The 19,722-nt window shown below is 50.8% G+C and overlaps 1 protein-coding gene across 2 annotated transcripts in view; it reads left to right on the top strand.

Annotated features, from left to right (window-relative positions):
* The first annotated feature begins 1,652 nt into the window (after positions 1-1,652).
* INSR (insulin receptor) overlaps positions 1,653-19,722 on the top strand; it is a 189,195-nt gene continuing 171,125 nt past the window's right edge. For both annotated transcript variants that reach the window (XM_025368441.1, XM_025368438.1), the window contains exon 1: positions 1,653-2,188. In XM_025368441.1, the coding sequence (XP_025224226.1) occupies positions 2,089-2,188 (100 nt within the window). In that variant the 5' untranslated portion in view covers positions 1,653-2,088. The remainder of the gene's footprint in view (positions 2,189-19,722) is intronic.

Raw genomic sequence — 19,722 nt, 5'->3', positions numbered from 1 at the left:
AAAAAATAGAACTGCAGGTAGAGAGGTAAGCATGCTATGAAAATGAGAGAGAAGGGGCTGGGCGCAGTGGCTCAGGCCTGTAATCCCAGCACTTTGGGAGGCCAAGGCCGGTGGATCACCTGAGGTCAGGAGTTCGAGACCAAATACAAAAATTAGCCGGGTGTGGTGGTGCATGCCTGTAATCTCAGTTACTTGAGAGGTTGAGGCAAGAGAATCACTTGAACCCAGGCAGGGGAGGTTGCAGTGAACTGAGATCTGGCCATTGCACTCCAGCCTGGGCAACAGAGCAAAACTCCATGTAAAAAAAAAAAAGAGAGAGAGAGAGAGAGAGAAGGGAACAGGGAACTGGTGGGGAGAATTTGCAAAAGTATGGTTAGGGATGGCTCCTTGGAGCAGAGATGAAGCCATCCTGCAGTGTTACAGGCAAGGGAGACGCTGGGGTAAAGGCCTGGAGGCAGGAATAGGTTTGGCCTGTTGCATGAACAGTGGGTCCAGCTCCTAGCAAACTATTTATTTAATAAAAGAAGAATGAATGCCTTCGGTCTAGGGTTGTGCTGGGCGCTTTCTTAAGTTTTCTTTCCCGGGTACCTCCCCAGATCTGGCCTGCAGGTATTATCAAACCCATTACACAAGTGAAACTGGCCCAGAGACAGTAAAGTAGCTGGCCCAAGACCATACGGGAGTGAGGGGTGGAGAAACCCTTTTCCCATTGAGTTCTGGCTTTCCTATACTGAAAGCCCTTTCCTCTCCTTCAGTAAGGTAGGTGGAACCGCTGTCCCGCCTTGTTGGTGAATGTCGTTGCTGGACGTTCAGACACATACAGGCCGGTCTGCTGAAAATCTGAGATGCTGAAAATCTGAGATGTCCACCTGCGCCCTATTCGAGGTCTCCGGAGTCGTCTTTGGCCTCTTCTTTGCTCTTTCAGAAGCGTCTGCACATTTTTCCAGGTGTCATTTCTCTAACTTGAACACAGGGAGCGCACTGGGCGCGCGGGCACGTGGCTGTCCCCAGGGGCCTGGCTTGGGTCTCGCCCCTGGGCGGGGGCGCACGCGCGGGCGGGACATCTGGGGGCGCCCACGCGCTCTGGGATGAGTGTCGCTGGCCAGGCCCGGACTGGGGAAAGGCGAGTGAGACACTACTCGCCTGGGCTGCAAAATTTAAGGGAGTGAAAAAAAGAAAGAAAGAAAGAAAGAAACGAAAACCACCTCGAGTCACCAAAATAAACATTTTAATGCAGTGTTAAAAAAAATATCAACAGGAATCCTCCAAAGCCCACTATGAACAAAATAGCAAAACGGTAGAGAAAGGACCTGTGCTGCTGGGTAGGGCCTGTGGGGCGCCTCCGGGGGTTTGAAACTGGAGGAGACTCGGGGCTGTAGGGCCCGCGGATCTGGGGCGCCCCCTCGGTCCCGGCGCGCCCAGGGCCTCCAGCGCGGGGCCCGGCACAGGAGGCGGGGAGGCAGGCGGGGAGGCGGGCGGGGCGGGGCCGGGCGGCACCTCCCTCTCCTGCCTGCTTTCCCTCCCTCTCCTGGGCCTCTCCCGGGCGCAGAGTCCCTTCCTAGGCCAGATCCGCGCCGCCTTTTCCCGCGGCCCGCACCGGGCCCAGCTGACGGGCCGCGTTGTTTACGGGCCCGAGCAGCCCTCGCTCCCGCCGCCCGCCCGCCACCCGCCAGCCCAGGTGCCCGCCCGCCCGTCAGCTTGTCCGTTGGTCCGCGCGTCCCTCTGTCCCGGAGCCCGCAGGTCGCGACCCAGAGCGCGCGGGGCCGAGAGCCGAGAGACAGTCTGGGGCGCAGCGCCGAGCTCCCCGCCCCGACATCGTGGGACGGGGCCCGGGCCGCAGCGGCCGGGGGTCGGGGCCGCCACCGCGAGGGCCTCCGCTCCCTATTTGTAGCGGGCGAAGCCGCGCGCCTCCTTCCCGGGGCTGTCTCTAGGGCCCTCCCGGGCAGCGGGGCTGCGGCCCGCGGGTCGCCGGCGTGGAAGAGGAGGACGCACGGCCCCCAGCGCCTCTCGGACGGCCGCCTCAGAGCATGACCCCCGCGGGCCAGCGCCGCGCGCTCTGATCCGAGGAGACCCCGCGCTCCCGCAGCCATGGGCACCGGGGGCCGGCGGGGGACAGCTGCCGCGCCGCTGCTGGTGGCGGTGGCCGCGCTGCTACTGGGCGCCGCGGGCCACCTGTACCCCGGAGAGGGTGAGTCTGGGGGCGCGGGCGTGGACGGGGAGCGCCGCGATGGGGAGAGGACCCCACCCGAGCCAAAATCGAGCCCCGGCTTGTGGACTGAGAACCCTCCCCGGGGGCAGGGGGCGGTGGCCGGGACTGTAGCTCCTGCCTCGCGTGGTTGGGGGGTGGGCGGGAAGCCGCTGACCTTGGCCTTTGCCCGCCCGGGCTCGCGCCTCCGCGCCCCGCGTGCCCGACCTGAGCCCGAGGAACCTTGCCCCAGTGCCCGCCCCGCCGCGGGCGCCTCTCTGGAGCGCGCCTCCGACCCGTGCCCCAGCCCCTCCGAGCCCAAGTCGCTCCGGAGACACGACATGCGTCGTCTTTGGGTCGCGGCCGGGAAGTGGGGTCACTGGGTCTGGAGAGCCCCGGACAGCCAAGTCCCCCGAGCGCATATGGTGTAGGTAGAGCCAATCGCCCCGAGTGCCTCACCGGTGGGTGACGCTGCCTGGGGTCGGGGACTGCAGAAACCCCCTCTACCCAGCCACCTTGGATTTAGGCCGGTGGCCACCCCGGACTCTAGGTCCACGTTTACCCTTTTGGGTTCTGTTTCCAGATGTCTGGAGGCAAATTCTAAAGCCTTAGCAACAGCAGCAATTGTAGCAGAAGTAGTGGCGGTTTTTTACCCTATTTATTGTAATTAGTATCACCGCACGCCACAGGCTGGTCTATCTTATCTCTCTGGACTGTCACAGTGGCCCCGGGAGGCGGATACAGTTCTGTACCCATTTCACAGAGGAGTAAACTAAGGCTCAGGTAGGATGCATAACTCCCTTGCCCTAAAGTCAGTGCCAGAGCCAGGACTTGAACCTCTCTGTGTCCCATTCTGCACAAGAATCTGGACTACTGTCCCTTGTCTGCTGTCTCCTTGACTCCTCCTCTCCCCTCAGCCCTGCCCTTCATGAAGGAGCCTTTGACCTTGAGTGAGGCTTTCCTTCCCCCTGACCCCATGGGCCCCTCTCCCACGTGTGGGTAGCATCTTCCTTGGGCTTGACAGCAGGCACCTTTGGGGTTGTAAGATAAAGATGGCGCAATCATTTAAGACAATATAGCCTGAGTGTCCTACTGTGGGGTCTGAGGCCCTGCTTTAAACATATCTGTTGGCTTACTGTTTCAGATTTCTCCATAAAAGGAAATCAGTGGTAATCAGGAAGGGGTCAGGGAGGGAAGGAATTGAAGCTCCTAAATTTATTGATGGGGAACCGGGTACATGTAAAATCAGAGGTGCTAGAGTGGACCAACCGGGTGTGCTGAGTCGACTCTGTGAATTACATAATGTTTAAAAGCCCCGCGGCCACCCCGCCCCCAGGTGCTTGGTAGACAGTAGGTGCTCAATGAAGGGTGGCGGTTAATTTGGGTTTTTGTTTTTTTTTTTTTTTTTTTTTTTTTTTGAGACGGAGTCTCGCTCTGCCGCCCAGGCTGGAGTGCAGTGGCCGGATCTCTGCTCACTGCAAGCTCCGCCTCCCGGGTTCACGCCATTCTCCTGCCTCAGCCTCCTGAGTAGCTGGGACTACAGGCGCCCGCCACCGCGCCCGGCTAGTTTTTTGTATTTTTTAGTAGAGACGGGGTTTCACCATGTTAGCCAGGATGGTCTCGATCTCCTGACCTCGTGATCCGCCCGTCTCGGCCTCCCAAAGTGCTGGGATTACAGGCTTGAGCCACCGCGCCCGGCCCTAATTTGGGTTTTTGTTAAGAAAATCCGGCTGGCTGTTGTGACTCACGCCTGTAATCCCAGCACTTTGGGAGGCTGAGGCGGGCGGATCAGGAGGTCAGGAGATGGAGACCATACTAGCCGACATAGTGAAACTCCCTTCTCTGCTCAAAATACAAAAATTAGCGGGGTGTGGTGGCGTGCACCTGTAATCCCAGCTACTTGGGAGGCTGAGGCAGGATAATTGCTTGAACCGGGGAGGAGGAGGTTGCAGTGAGCTGAGATGGCACCCCTGCACTCCAGCCTGGCGACAGAGTGAGAGTTTGTCTTAAAAAAAAAAAAAAAAATCCAAGACGAGTGGTTTAGAACTATACCAGATTCTGTGTGTGTGCGTGTGTGTGGTTCCCTGCTCTTCTGTTCCTTGTAGCTTTGGTAATTAATCGTGGATCTGTGCCTGGACTTTCAGGGTCAGTAAATGGATTTACCATTTCTTTTCACATTTATGGCTTCCATATGGGCCGGGGTTTATGGTTTGTTGTTGATGTTGTTCACCACTGTATTTTTAGACCCCGGAATGGTGCCTGGCACATAGTAGGTGTTCAGTAAATATTTGTTCTGCAGTGGGGCACAGAAACCCTGGGTGTACTGGGCTCCTTTATCATCTTAAGAAGTTCTTTATTCTCTGCGTAATACCTTCCTAAGAATTATAAGAGCAAGCTCTCAGCAGGTGCTGTTCTATTCGCTTTGCATATATAATCTCAGTTAATCCTCGTGGCAAAACCCCACACGAGGTGTGATTTAATCATCCCTTTTCACAAGTGAGAAAACTTTGTTTGAGGCCAGCAGGCAGCAGGGCTAGGATTGGAATCTAGCTAGTGTGGCTGCAGAGCAATGGTTTCTTAACAAATCTTTGTTCTTTTGAGTCTGAGCCTCCATACCCCCCATGTTTGGGGTAATGGTGAACAAAATCCTATCAAATAAATGGGCTGTGATGCCTCTTGAAGGCGTGGGGAGGGGCAAAGAGCTTTTCAGGTCATTAGATCATTAATCTCTAATGTCAACCAATATGGCTTTTTTATTTTTATTTTTTTTTTTGAGATGGAGTCTCGCTCTGTCACCCAGGCTGGAGTGCAGTGGCACGATCTCGGCTCACTGCAACCTCCACCTCCCAGGTTCAAGGGATTCTCCTGCCTCAGCCTCCCCAGTAGCTGGGATTACAGGTGTGTTTCACAACACCGGCTAATTTTTTGTATTTTTAGTAGAGACGGGGTTTCACCGTGTTAGCCAGGACGGTCTCAATCTCCTGACCTCATGATCCACCCGCCTCAGCCTCCCAAAGTGCTTGGATTACAGGCATGAGCCACTGCGCCCGGCCTTTTTTTTTTTTTTTTTTTTTGAGACAGGGTCTCACTCTGTCACCCAGGCTGGAATGCAGTGACACGATCTTTACTCACTGCCCACTGCAACCTCCACCTTTCAGGTTCACGTGCATCTCCTGCCTCAGCCTCCTGAGTAGCTGCGATTACAGGCATCCATCACCACCCTCGGCTAATTTTTGTATTTTTAGTAGAGATGGGGTTTCGCCATATTGATTAGGCTGGTCTCAAACTTCTGACCTCAAGTGATCTGCCTGCCTCGGCCTCCCAAAGTCCTGGGATTATAGGCGTGAGCCACCACTCCTGGCCCAATGTGGCATTTTGATTGGGATAAAGGGTGGAGGAAAATCACTGTGATTTTTGTGTCTATCTACCTATCTATTCATTTTACTGTATTTATTTTTGAGATGAGGTCTTGCTCTGTTGCTTAGACTGGAGTGCAGCTGGGCAATGATGGCTCACTGCAGCCTTGACCTCCTGGACGCAAGCCATCCTCCTACCTCAGCCTCCCTAGTAGTGGGCCCACAGGTGCACGCCACCCTGCCTGGCTAATTTTTACTTTAATTTGTATAGATGAAGTCTTGCTATTTTGTCTGGGCTGGTCTCAAACTCCTGGCCTCAAGCGATCTGCCCGCCTTGGCCTCCCAAAGTGCTGGGATCACAGGCATGAGCCACGGTGTCTGGCCTCTGCAGTTATTCTTATTCTTTGCTTCTCTCCTGGAGACCTGCTTCTTGCCCTTCCCCATTCATGCATAGAGACCATAGTGTGTGGGCTGAGTCCCTGGGGGTCCTCACCTCACCCCACTCTACCGTTGACTTCTGTTCCTCTTTGGTTCAAGCAGAGCTCTCAGTCTCCGCACTGCTGGCATTTGAGGTTGGATCATTCTTGGTGCTGGGGTCTGTCCTGCATGTAGAGTGTTGAGCTGCAGCCCTGGTCTCCACCCACGTGGTCCTGGTAGGGCCCCCTTCCACCCAGTCATGACAGCCACAAATGTCTCCAGACATTGCCAGGCACTGCACTGGAGGAGTTAACCTTTTCCCTGTCTGAGACATTTACCCATCTGGGCTCTTGCTCTTTGTCCTCTCTTTGTTCAAGAATCTTTGGCCGGGTGCAGTGGCTCACGCCTGTAATCCCAACACCTTGGGAGGCCGAGGTGGGCAGATCCCCTGAGGTCAGGAGTTTGAGACCAGCCTGGCCAACATGGCGAAACCCCGTCTCTACTAAAAATACAAAAATTAGCCAGGTGTGGTGGTGGGCCCTTGTAATCCCAGCTACTAGGGGGGCTGAGGCAGGAGAATTGCTTGAACCTGAGAGGCAGAGGTTGCATTGCAGCCAGCCAAGATCACGCCACTGCACTCCAGCCTGGGCGACAGAGAGAGACTCTGTCTCAAAAAAAAAAAAAAAAAAAAAAAAATTCTTCATTTACCCACATACTTTTTTAGCCTCTAAACACCCCGTACCCTCCGATCCCCATTACCCACCACTGACCTCCAGCCTCCACCCTGTCCAGCTTCCCCCGGCCAGTCCTCCCTGCCCTTGCCATCTCTTTACTCACTGTTCTGCCCCCAGCGTCTGGCTTGCATCTCCGCCACTTTACCAATGGCTGTCAAAGTTAATCTCTCATCTCCCAGTTGCGTCTCCTGCAACCTCACCTCACTTGACCCCTCTGGGTTTGACACTGCCAATCCCTCCTCCTTGAAGTTTGCGATTCCAGTCTCACCTGAGCTTGGGTTCTTGTTTTCCACTGTTCTCTTCTCCTTCTACCTAGGCTAAGATGTTGGCTCTCTCTTCCCAGAGGGTCAGTGTTTCCTTTAATCTTCTCTCAGCTCACTTTTTTTTTTTTTTTTTTTTTTTTTAATTCACTGCTTCGCCCCGGCTGGAGTGCAACAGCACGATCCAGGCTCACTGCAACCTCCGCCTCCCAGGTTCAAGCAATTCTCCTGCCTCAGCCTCCCCAGTAGCTGGAGTTACAGGCATGTGCCACCACACCGGGCTAGTTTTTGTATTTTTAGTAGAGATGGAGTTTCACCCTGTTGGCCAGGCTGGTCCTGAACTCCTGACCTTAAGTGACCCACCCACCTCAGCCTCCCAAAGATCTGGGATTACAGGCGTGAGCCACCGTGTCCGGCCCACTTTCTTTTTTCTTTTTTAAATTTTTATTTCTTTTTAGAGACAGGATTTTGCTCTGTCACACAGGTTGGAGTGCAGAGGTTTGGTCCTAGCTTACTGCAGCCTCCAAGTCATGGCCTGGAGCAGTCCTTCCACCTAGGTTCCCCAAATAGCTGGAATCACAGGCAGGTGCCACCGTGCCCAGCTAATTTAAACATTTGTTTGTAGAGACAGAGTCTAGCTGTGTTGCCCAGGCTGGTCTTGAATTCCTGGCCTCAAGTGATCCTCCCGCCTTGGCCTCCTGTGAAACTGGGATCACAGGCACAGGCACCACCATGACTCACTAATTTTTAAAATTTTTTGTAGAGACAGAGTCTTGCTATGTTGCCCAGGCTGGTCGTGAATTCCTGGCTTCAAGCAACCTGCTCGCCTCCGCCTCCTGGGTACCTGGGACCACAGGCAGTCACCACCACGCCTGGCTAATTAAAACTTTTTTTTTTTTTTCCTGTAGAGACAGGGTCTTGCTATGTTGCCTAGGCTGGTCTTAAACTCCTAGCCTCAAGCAGTCTTCCCTCCTGGGCCTCCCAAGTGCTGGGATTATAGGCATGAGAAGCCATTGCACCCAGCTAAGAAATTTACATAGATCCGACTTCTTCATCTGAACAGGGGTCAGCTAACCATGGCCCTCAGGCCCAATCCCACGGATTTTGTAAATGCAGTTTTATTGGCATGCAGCCACACTCATTTGTCTACTCATCATCTATGACTGCACAAAAATGCCCGGACACGGCAGGTTGAGTAGTTAAAACAGGAATTCTATGGCCAAAATATTTACACTTTGGCCCTTTACAGAGAACGTTTGCTAACCTCTGATCTGGAACAGACGCCTTGAGGTTTCATTCATGATAGCATGCCTAATGGCTTGTGTGGTCCCTGGTACAACTTGAATGAAGCGAGTGAAATGAAATGCTATATCTGGCCGGGCGCGGTGGCTCAAGCCTGTAATCCCAGCACTTTGGGAGGCCGAGACGGGTGGATCACGAGGTCAGGAGATCGAGACCATCCTGGCTAACACAGTGAAACCCCGTCTCTACTAAAAAATACAAAAAAACTAGCCGGGCATGGTGGTGGGCGCCTGTAGTCCCAGCTACTTGGGAGGCTGAGGCAGGAGAATGGCGTAAACCCAGGAGGCGGGGCTTGCAGTGAGCTGAGATCCGGCCACTGCACTCCAGCCTGGGCAACAGAGCGAGACTCCGTCTCAAAAAAAAAAAAAAAAAAAATGCTATGTCTTTCTCTTTACGCTGCAAGACACGTTAAAGAAAGTGTATCATTTGCTGCACTGAATACACGGATTCCAAGGATGAGAAAAATCACCGTGATGTTGCCTACTTAGCTATGTGTATGATCTTATAATTTATTTATTTAAACAGCTATATTGGTATTGAATAAGGATTTCACGCTCTCAGCCCTGTGTCTAGAACCGAAAATATAACTGGTGTATATAATGAGATTTTTTTCTTTTTTTTCTCAAGCCTCTCTTGTGTTAATTTCTATTAAGAATACTCCCGGAGTCCGGGTGTGGTGGCTCACGTCTGTAATCCCATGCACTTTGGGAGGCCGAGGTGGGTGGATCACTTGAGGTCGGGAGTTTGAGACCAGCCTGACCAACATGGTGAAATGCCGTCTTTACTAAAAAAAATGCAAAATTAGCCGTGCGTGGTGGCACATGCCTGTAATCCCTGTCTCCTGAGGCAGGAGAATCGCTTGAACCCGGGAGGTAGAGGTTGCAGTGAGCTGTGATCGCGCCACTGCACTGCAGCCTGGGCAACAGAGCGAAACTCCATCTCAAAAAAGAAAAAAAATACTTTTGGCCAGGTTCTGTGGCTCATGCCTGTAATCCCAGCACTCTGGGAGGCTGAGGTGGGAGGATTACATGTGTCCAGGAGTTTCAGATCAGCCTGGGCATCATAGCAAGACCCTGTCTCCACTAACAATAAAACAAAAATTAGCCGGGCATGGTGGCCTGCGTCTGTAGTCCCAGCTACTTGTGAGGCTGAGATGGGAGGATCTCTTGAGGCTGGCTGGAAGGGCAAGGCTGCAGTGAGCTGTGATTGTACCACTGCACTCCAGCCTGGGCAACAGTGAGGTCCTCTCTCTCTCTCTCAAACAAAAAAAAAAAGAGTACTTTTGGAGTGGCCTGGTTGATGTTTTCCAGTTGCAGTGTACTTATGGTTTCTAATTAAAATAGTGACAGGTAATGCATTCTCATTGCAAAAAGAAAAATTACCAAAGTATAGAAAGGGAAAAACAAAAAACAAAAGTCCTTTTCCACAATCTTGTGTTGGGGCACAGTGGCTCACACCTGTAACCCCTGGACTTTTTAGGAGGCTGAGGTGGGAGGAACACTTGAAGCCAGGAGTTCGAGACCAGCCTGGGCAACATAACGAGGCATTGTCTCTAGAAAAAATTTAAAAATTAACTGGACATGGTGGTGTGTACTGGTAGTCCCAGCTACTCAGGAGGCTGAGGTGGGAGGATCGCTTGAGCCCAGAAGGTTGAGGCTACAGTGAGCCGTATTCATGCCACTGCACTCCAGCCTGGGTGATAGAGTCAGACCCTGTCTCAAAAAGAAAAGAAATAGTAAAAAAGTCTTGTCCCCCTGTCCCCCAAAGCATTCCATTCATGTCCAGGGAGGTAACTGTGCCATTGGTTTATATGTCTTTTTAATGTTTAATAATTTTTTGGCCAGGTGTGGTGGCCCACTCCTGTAATCCCAGCACTTTGGGAAGCCAAAGCAGGTGGATCTCTTGAGCCCAGGAGTTCAAGACCAGCTTGGGTAACATAGCAAGACTCTGTCTCTACAAAAGCCTCCAAAAAAGGTATCCAGATACAGTGGTGAGCACCTGTGGTCCCAGCTACTAGGGAGGCTAAGGTGGGAGGATCACCTGAGCCTGGGAAGTCGAGGCTGCAGTGAGCTGTGATTGCACCACTGCACTCCAGCCTGGGTGACAGAATGAGACTCTGTAACAACAACAAAATATTTAGAAAATTATCATACAGTAAAATAGGCTTTTTAAAGGTGTACCGTTTATGAATTTTAAGCCTTGTCTAGAGCTCAGCTCTCTACTGTTCTTGGCTAAAGAAGGCTGTAAGTTGTATGGCTGTTGCCACAATTAGGATAGAGAATAGTCTCATTGTTGTCCAAACTCCCTCAATTCACCCCTTTATCACTAAACCACCTCCACCCCTAACCACAGATCTGTTCTCCATCCCTATAGTTTTCTCTAGACTTTAAAATGTTTTATCTTATAATCGGATTAATATTCTTTTTTCTTTTTTTTTTTGAGACAGAGTCTCGCTCTGTCACCCAGGCTGGAGTGCAGTAGCGCGATCTTGGCTCACTGCAAGCTCCGCCTCCTAGGTTCAGGCCATTCTCCTGCCTCAGCCTCCCGAGTAGCTGGGACTACAGGCACCCGCCACCACACCCAGCTAATTTTTTGTATTTTTAGTAGAGACAGGGTTTCACCATGTTAGCCAGGATGGTCTCGATCTCCTGACCTCGTGATCCGCCCGCCTCGGCCTCCCAAAGTGCTGGGATTATAGGCATGAGCCACCACGCCTGGCCTGGATTAATATTCTTAAAGTTGAAATTTTAAATTTGAGTCCAGTTGATCCTCATTATTCCCAGATCCCATATTTTCTTTTTAAAATTTAAAATTTAAATTTTTATTTTGAGAGGCAGCTTCTTGCTCTGATATCCAGGCTGGAGTGCAGTGGTGTGGTCCTAACTCCCTGCAGCCTCCAACTCTTGAGCACCCACAATCCTCCTGCCTCAGCCTCCTGAGTAGCTGGGACTACGGGCATACACCACCACGCTCAGCTAATTTTTATTTTTATTTTTTTATTATTTATTTATTTATTTATTTTTGAGATGGCGTCTCATTCACTCTGTTGCCCAGGCTGGACTGCAGTGGTATGATCTGGGCTCACTGCATCCTCCGCCTCCCGGGTTCAAATGATTCTCCTGCCTCAGCCTTTCTAGTAGCTGGGGTTACAGGCCTGCCACCATGCCCGGCTAGTTTTTTTATTTTTAGTAGAGATGGGGTTTCACCATGTTGGTCAGGCTGGTCTCAAACTCCTGGCTTCAAGTGATCCGCCCACCTCGGCCTCCAAAAGTGCTGGGATTACAAGTGTGAGCCACCATGCCCAGCCTAATTTTTAAATTTTCAGTAGGGATAATGGCTCGCTATGTTGCCCAGGCTGGTCGTGAACTCCTGGCCTCAAGTGATCCTCCTATCTTGACCTCCTAAAGTACTGGGATAACAGGCATGAGCCACTGCACCTGGCCCCAGACCCTGTATTTTTGAATTCACCTACTCACTAAAATTTATTTGTAACCCTTGAACCAGCATGCTCAGTGCCTTTCTGGTCATTTTAGGACACTCGTAAGTATGAATCTCAAATTTGAGGTCAAGTAAGGGGGCGCGCCACCTTTTTGCTTCAGCCCTTATGCATCAGATTCATACAATCTGTACATTGAGGATTAAAACTAGTCCTTTTTGACCGGGCGCAGTGGCTCATGCCTGTAATCCCAGCACTTTGGGAGGCCGGGGTGAATCATGAGGTCAGGAGATCGAGACCATCCTGGCTAACATGGTGACACCCCGTCTCTACTAAAAATACAAAAAAATAGCCGGTGTGGTGGCGGGTGCCCGTAGTTCCAGCTACTCTGAAGGCTGAGGCGGGAGAATCCCTTGAACCCGGGAGGCGGAGGTTGCAGTGAGCCGAGATCATGCCATTGCATTCCAGCCTGGGCTACCGGTTGAGACTCCGTCTCAAAACAAAAAACAACAAAAAAAACCCGAGTCCTTTTTGTGGTTATTTGGTGCCGCATTTTTAGCATTTTTGTGCTTTCAGTTGGTGATGGGGCTGTTTCAAATGCACCCCAGGGCGCTAAAGCTCAGCTCTCTACTGTTCCTTGGCTAAGGAAGGCTGTGACCACCCACCGTTGTGGAGAAAATGCAGTGTGGCCAGGCGTGGTGGCTCACACCTGCAATCCCAGCACTTTGGGAGGTTAAGGCAGGTGGATCACTTGAGGCCAGAGTTCGAGACCAGCCTGGGCAACATGATGAAACCCCATCTCTACTGCAAATACAAAAATTAGCTGGATGTGATGGCGCATGCCTGTAATCCCAGGTACCTGGGAGGCTGAGGTACAAGAATTGCTTGAGCCCAGGAGGTGAAGGTTGCAGTGAGCCAAGGCGGTGCCACTGCACTCCAACGTGGGCAACAGAGTGAGACTCTGTCTCAAAAAACAAAAAAGAAACCCCCAAAAACCAACACTCACACACACACACACACACACACACACCACAAAGGCATGTGAGCCAAGATGGTGCCACTGCATTCCAGCCTGGGCAACAGAGAACAGAGTGAGACCCTGTCTCAAAAAAAAAAAACAACAACAAATAAAATAAAAAACCAGCACACACACACACACACACACACACACACACAAAGGCATGTGTTACATAAACTTTGTTCAGGCATGAGTTCTACTACTGTTGGCTGTGAGTTCAGTGTTAATGAATCAACAATATAGATTCAATAATGTCTTTCAACAGAAACACGCATAAAACAAGGCTAGGTATTGACCCATGGATAAATGTGCTGTGGCCAGAAGTTCGCAGTTACCCTTGCGTTTTCCTGGGAGCAGTGGTTCAGTATTCGCTAGTTCAACATTCGAGGGAATTTCAGAGTCCACCAATAACAAGAATCGGCTGCAAGTGGTTTAAAATTGGTGAATCTGTGGCTCACGCCTGTAATCCCAGCACTTTGGGAGGCTGAGGCAGGCGGGTCACCTGAGGTAATGAGTTTGAGACCAGCCTGGCCAACATGGTGAAACCCCGTCTCTACTAAAAATACAAAAATTATCTGGGCACGGTGGCTTATGCCGGTAGTCCCAGCTACTTGGGAGGCTGAGGCGGGAGAATCGCGGGAGGCGGAGGTTGCAGTGAGCCGAGATTGCACCACTGCATTCCAGCCAGGGCAGCAGAGTGAGACCCCATCTTAAAAAAAAAACAAACAAAACTGTGGGCTTGTCATTTCCCGGTTAGAATCCTTTGAATGCAAATGCTCTTTTTGTTGTATTTTCATCTTCATGGAAACTGCTGGGTTGGTTACTTTTCGGAAAGTTCATGAGATGTCTAAAAACTCCAGCCTGTGTTTCAGTGAGGGGAATCCCTGTCCTCTGCCAACACTGGTGGCAGGGAGAGGCAGCAGTGGCTCTCAGGATTTTATTTATTTCATTTATTCATTTATACTTTTTTGAGAAAGGGTCTTGCTCTGTCGCTCAGGCTGGAGTACAGTGGCACAGTCACAGCTCACTGCACCCTCAACCTCCTGAGCTCAGGTGGTCCTCCTGCCTCAGCCTCCTGAGTAGCTGGGACTACAGGCGTGTGCCACCATGACTGGCTAATTTTTGTATTTTAGTAGGGATGGAGTTTCGCCATGTCGCCTATTATTATTATTATTATTTTGAGTGGAGTCTTGCTCTGTTGCCCAGGCTGGAGTGCAGTGGCACGATCTTGGCTCACTGCAGCCTCTGCCTCTAGGGTTCAAGTAATTCTCCTGCCTCAGCCTCCTGAGTAGCTGGGACTGCAGGTGTGTGCCACCACGACTGGCTAATTTTTATATTTTAGTAGAGATGCGGTTTCCCCATGTTGCCCAGGTGGGTCTCAAACTCCTGACCTCAAGCCATCCGCCTGCCTTGGCCTCTCAAAGGACTGGGATTACTGGTGTGAGCCACCTTGTCCAGCTGGCTTGAAGGATTATTATTATTATTATTATTTTGAGATGGAGTCTTGCTCTGTTGCCCAGGCTGGAGTGCAGTGGCACAAACTCGGCTCACTGCAACCTCCACCTCCTGGGTTCAAGCAATTCTCCTGCCTCAGGCTCCTGAATAGCTGGGATTACAGGCGTGTACCACCACACCTGGCTATTTTTTTGGATTTTTAGTAGAGACGGGATTTCACCACGTTGGTCAGGCTGGCCTCAAACTCTTGACCTCAAATGATCCACACACCTCAGCCTCCCAAAGTGCTGGGATTACTGGTGTGAGCCACCGCGCCCGGCCGGCTTGCGGGATTTTAGAAACATATTTTGCTTTCAGCAGAACAAGGTTTGCTATTCTGCGGTGCCACGTACAGACCGGCTCTAAGTTCCTGTTGGAGTTCAAAGCGGACTTGTGAGAATGAATATTTAATTTCACATCTGGCATTTTCTTCCAGTTCCTTAAAAGTAGGGTGTCTCATCAGGTTTATATAAAAGCCCCTGACGTGTGTTCAGGAAGGGCAGGGTGCTATCATGAGATTCTTGTTTCCTTTGCCTTTGTGGGAATGTGGAAACCATAGGTACTTTCTAAAAATTAGCCTCGTTATCAATGCGGGCAAAAGTAGTCAGACAGGAAGGGACTCAAGAGAGTAGGGATGCAACTGCTTTTTTAAATTGATTTTGAAATCTCATTTATTTTTATCATTAGAGACAGGGTCTTGCTGTGTCATCCAGGCTGGAGTGCGGTGGTGCGATTACGGCTCATTGCAGCCTTGAACTCCTGGGCTCAAGCAATTCTTGCGCTTCATCCTCCCAGGTAGCTGGGACTACAGGCATGCACCACCATGCCTGGATAGTTTTATTTTTATTTTTATTTTTTGCAGAGAGAGGGTCTGGCTGCGTTGCCCAGGCTGGCCTCAAACTCAAGACCTTAAGTGATTGTCCCGCCTCAGCCTCCCAAAGTACTGGGATTACAGATGCGAGCCACTGTGCCTGGTGGGATACAACTGTTTTCTGACTGCGCATGTGTGTTGTTGTTGCCATTCTACTCTCAAGGATGTATCCTTTTGTTTCCTTCCAGAAGATCAGAAAAGGGAGGACCTCATATATTCCCTCCTAATTATACCCAGTGAAACGGTCTCCATACCACCTGTTACAAAGTGCCTTTCTGGTCTTGCAGGACTTCTCTTGTTTTTCCTTCTGTCTTCCGTGTCCTGTCTGCTCCTGTCTGTATAAATTTCAGGACTCCTGAAATAGCACAGAAGCCCCCTTCTAATCCTGTGGTTTGATGTGTGATATTGTTAGGATTACAAAACTATATAATACACTAGAGGAGTCAGACATTCCAGAGCTCCTAGAAGGTGTTGATGTTAGGGTGGCTGTGGGACAGGTGCCCCTCCTAGTCCCTGGCCTTTCATACTGTGTCCCCTGGAGCCCCTCTTTCTTTCTGTTTTTTTTTTTTTTTTTTTTTTTTGAGATGGAGTCTCGCTCTGTCACCCAGCCTGGAGTGCAGCGGCACGATCTTGGCTCACTGCAACCTCGGCCTCCCAGGTTCAAGAGATTCTCCTGCCTCAGCCTCCCGAGTAGCTGGGATTATAGGCGCCTACCACAACATCTGGCTAATTTTTTTATTTTTTATTTTTTATTTATTTTGAGATGGAGTTTTGCTCTTGTTGCCCAGGCTTTCGTGCAATGGCATGATCTTGGCTCACTGCAGTCTCTGCCTCCCAGGTTCAAGCAATTCTCCTGCCTCCGCTTCCCAAGTAGCTGGAACTACAGGCATAAGCCACAACGCCTAACTAATTTTGTATTCTTAGTAGAGATGGGCTTTCTCCATGTTGGCCAGGCTGGTCTCAAACTCCCGATCTCAGGTGACCCACCTGCCTTGGCCTCCCAAAGTGCTGGGATTACAGGTGTGAGCCACTGCACCCGGCCTGGCTAATTTTTTATATTTTTGGTAGAGATGGGTCTCAAACTTTGGCCAGGCTGGGCTCAAACTGCTGATCTTAAGTGATCCACCTGCCTTGGCCTCCCAAAGTGCTGGGATTACAGGCGTGAGTCACCGCACCCGGCCTTTGTTTTGTTTTTGAGACAGGGTCTCGCACTGTCACCCAGGCTGGAGTGTAGTGGTGTGATCTCAGGCCTCTGCAATCTCCATCTCCCAGGCTCAAGCAATCCTCAGCCTCCCAAGTAGCTGGGACTACAGGTGCACACCACCACACCCATTTATTTATTTATTTATTTTAGAGATGGGGTTTTGCTATGTTACCTAGGCCGATCTCAAACTCCTGGGCTCAAGCAATCCACCCATCTCAGCCTCCCAAAGTGCTGGGATTCCAGGCGTGAGCCTCTCTTTCTATCCTTTTCTTTTCTCAGTTTTCTCCCCGCCACCTTTCCTGCAATATCACCTGTTGTCACTGCATCCACCAGCATCCGCACCTGTTCCCCCATCTTCCCAATGCCCACGGGACCCACATCCCTGAGTATCCCATAGCCCTCACAGATTCAATATGCCCCCAACTGACCGTGTTGTTCTTGCCAGCATAAACTGGTCCTAGCTTGGATGCTTCAGGCTCATTGACAATCCCTCCTCACTCTCTTCTCCCTCCTCTCTTCCATTTCTCCTGGGTATGAAGTCCTGTTCACACAAACTGCCCTTGGTTGCTGTGGTGTTATGCGTGCTGTCTTCAGTACCTTCTTCATTCTGCTGCCAGAAGGCTGTTTCTCTCTTTCTTTTTTCTTTTTTAATTTTATTTTTATAGACATGGGGTCTTACTGTGTTGCGCAGGTTGGTCTCAGACTTCTGGACTTAAGTGATCCTCCTGCCTCAGCCTCCCCAAGGGCTAGGATTATAGATGTGAGCCACTGTGCCCTGTCTAGAGGGATATTTCTTTTATTTTCTTTCTTTTCTTTCCTTTTTTTTTTTTTTTTTGAGACAGAGTCTCACTGTGTCGCCCAGGCTGGTGTGCAGTGATGTGATCTCGGCTCACTCAGCCTCTCCCTCCTGGGTTCAAGAGATTGTCCTGCTTCAGCCTCCTGACTAGCTGGGATTACAGGTGTGCACCACCACGCCTGACAAATTTTTGTATTTTTAGTACAGATGGGGTTTCACCATGTTGGCCTGGCTGGTCTCGAACTCCTGACCTCAAGTGATCTGCCCGCCTCGGCCTCCCAAAGTGCTGGGATTACAGGCGTGAGCCACTGCGTCCGGCCTTGGTTTTTTTTAGAGATAGGGTCTCACCCTGTCACCCAGCAGGCTGGAGTGCAGTGGTGCAGTCATAGCTCACTGCAGCCTCAACCTCTTGGGCTCAAGCAGTTCTCCTCCCTAAGCCTCCTGAGTAGCTAGGAGCACAGATGCACCTCACCACGCCTGGCTGTGTTTTGTATTTTTAGTAGAGACAGGGTTTTGCCAGTTGCCCAGGTTGGTCTTGAAACTCCTAGGCTCAAGCAGTCCACTTGCCTAGGCCTCCCAATATGTCGTGATTACAGGCGTGAGCCACTGCACCCGGCCAACATCTCTGCAGTTCTTTGTTTTACTACTTTGTCCTTTAGCTCTGGTGGTAGCTTATCACAGTTCTTTAGGTGCGTCTTTCCTTTACTTGCTGTAAGAGTGCAACCTTATTTGTCTTGAGAGTCCCCCTGGGCCTGGCACAATGTCTGGCCCACTGAGATGCCCAGCAAACGTTTGTTGAGTGAATACAGGAATGATTTCCACGTGGCTGATTTGCCGGGTTCAGAACCTGCATTTGATCCATGACGCCTCCATTCCTCCTCGCAGAGGCAGATTTGAAAGCTATTCTTGCAGACAGGTGGAGAATCTTAACGATCTCTGACCAGTGTGTCCAAGCTCTAATTTCTGGAGGTAATAAATCTGGGAATGGATTCTATATGGCTCAGATGGGAGACAGAACAGGTATACACAGCCAGACCTCCAGAGGTGGGGATCCAGCCCTGGACCAAATCAAGGTCTAGCTACAACGGGGATAGGGCTGGCTGGGCACAGTGGCTCACGCCTGTAATCCCAGCACTTTGGGAGGCCGAGGCAGGTGGATCACCTGAGGTCAGGAGTTCGAAACCAGCCTGGCCAACGTGGTGAAGCCCCATCTCTACTAAAAATACAAAATTATCTAGATGTCGTGGTGCATGCCTGTATTCCCAGCTACTTGGGACGCTGAGGCAGGAGAATTGCTTGAACCCAGGTGGCAGACATTGCAGTGAGCCGAGATCATGCCACTGCACTCCAGCCTGGGCAACAGAGTGAGACTCCATCTCCAAAAAAACAAAACAAAAAAACCAACAACAACAGCGAAAAAAGGTGCCGTCTAACACCACCAGCTCGCCCTCGAAAAAATTCAATTTTGGGGCTTGCCTCTTCTACCTCAAACCTACATTTTTGATGATACCCTTTATAAAATCTACATAGACAGATCAAATATTTCTTTCTTTTTTTTTTTTTTTGAGACGGAGTCTCGCTCTGTCGCCCAGGCTGGAGTGCAGTGGCCGGATCTCAGCTCACTGCAAGCTCTGCCTCCCGGGTTTACGCCATTCTCCTGCCTCAGCCTCCTGAGTAGCTGGGACTACAGGCACCCGCCACCTCACCCGGCTAGTTTTTTGTATTTTTTTAGTAGAGACGGGGTTTCACCGTGTTAGCCAGGCTGGTCTCGATCTCCTGACCTCGTGATCCGCCCGTCGCGGCTTCCCAAAGTGCTGGGATTACACAGATCAAATATTTCTAATGAAAAATGAGCCTCCGTTTCAAGATAGGCTGCCAGGGTAAAGCACACACCACATCTTGTAGGCATCATGGGAAAAAAATCCTGCAGACCAGGGATCCCCAACCCTCAGGCCACAGACCAGTAGCAGTCCATGGTCTGTTAGGAGCTGGGTTGCACAGCAGAGGTGAGTGGAGGGCTGGTGAGCATTGCCGCCTGAGCTCCGCCTCCTGTCAGATCAGTGGCAGCATTGGATTCTGATGGGAGCTCCAATCCTATTGTGAACTGTGTGTACAAGGGATCTGGGTTACCTGCTCACTATGACAATCTAACTGATGCCTGATGATCCGAGGTGGAACAGTTGCATTCTAAAACTATCACCACCCATCCTCATCCATGGAAAAATTGTCTTCTATCATTGGTCCCTGGTGCCAAAAAGGTTGAGGAACACTGCTATAGACTATCTCATTAATCTTTTTTTTTTTTTTTTTTTTTTTTTGAGTATTGATTACATGATGAAATGGTTTTTTGTTTTTTGTTTTTTTGTTTTTTGTTTTTTGTTTTTTGAGACGGAGTTTCGCTCTTTTTGCCCAGGCTGGAGTGCAATGGCGCGATCTCGGCTCACTGCAACCTCCGCCTCCCAGGTTCAAGTGATTCTCCTGCCTCAGCCTCCCAAGTAACTGGGATTACAGGCATGCGCCACCATGCCTGGCTAATTTTGTATTTTTAGTAGAGACGGGGTTTCTCCATGTTGGTCAGGCTGGTCTTGAACTCCCGACCTCAGGTGATCCACCTGCCTTGGCCTCCCAAAGTGCTGGGATTACAGGTGT

Source organism: Theropithecus gelada, chromosome 19, assembly GCF_003255815.1.
Source record: "Theropithecus gelada isolate Dixy chromosome 19, Tgel_1.0, whole genome shotgun sequence".
Lineage (NCBI taxonomy): Eukaryota > Metazoa > Chordata > Mammalia > Primates > Cercopithecidae > Theropithecus > Theropithecus gelada.
Note: the sequence above shows the minus strand (reverse complement) of the source record. Positions and strands in the feature narration are given on the sequence as shown.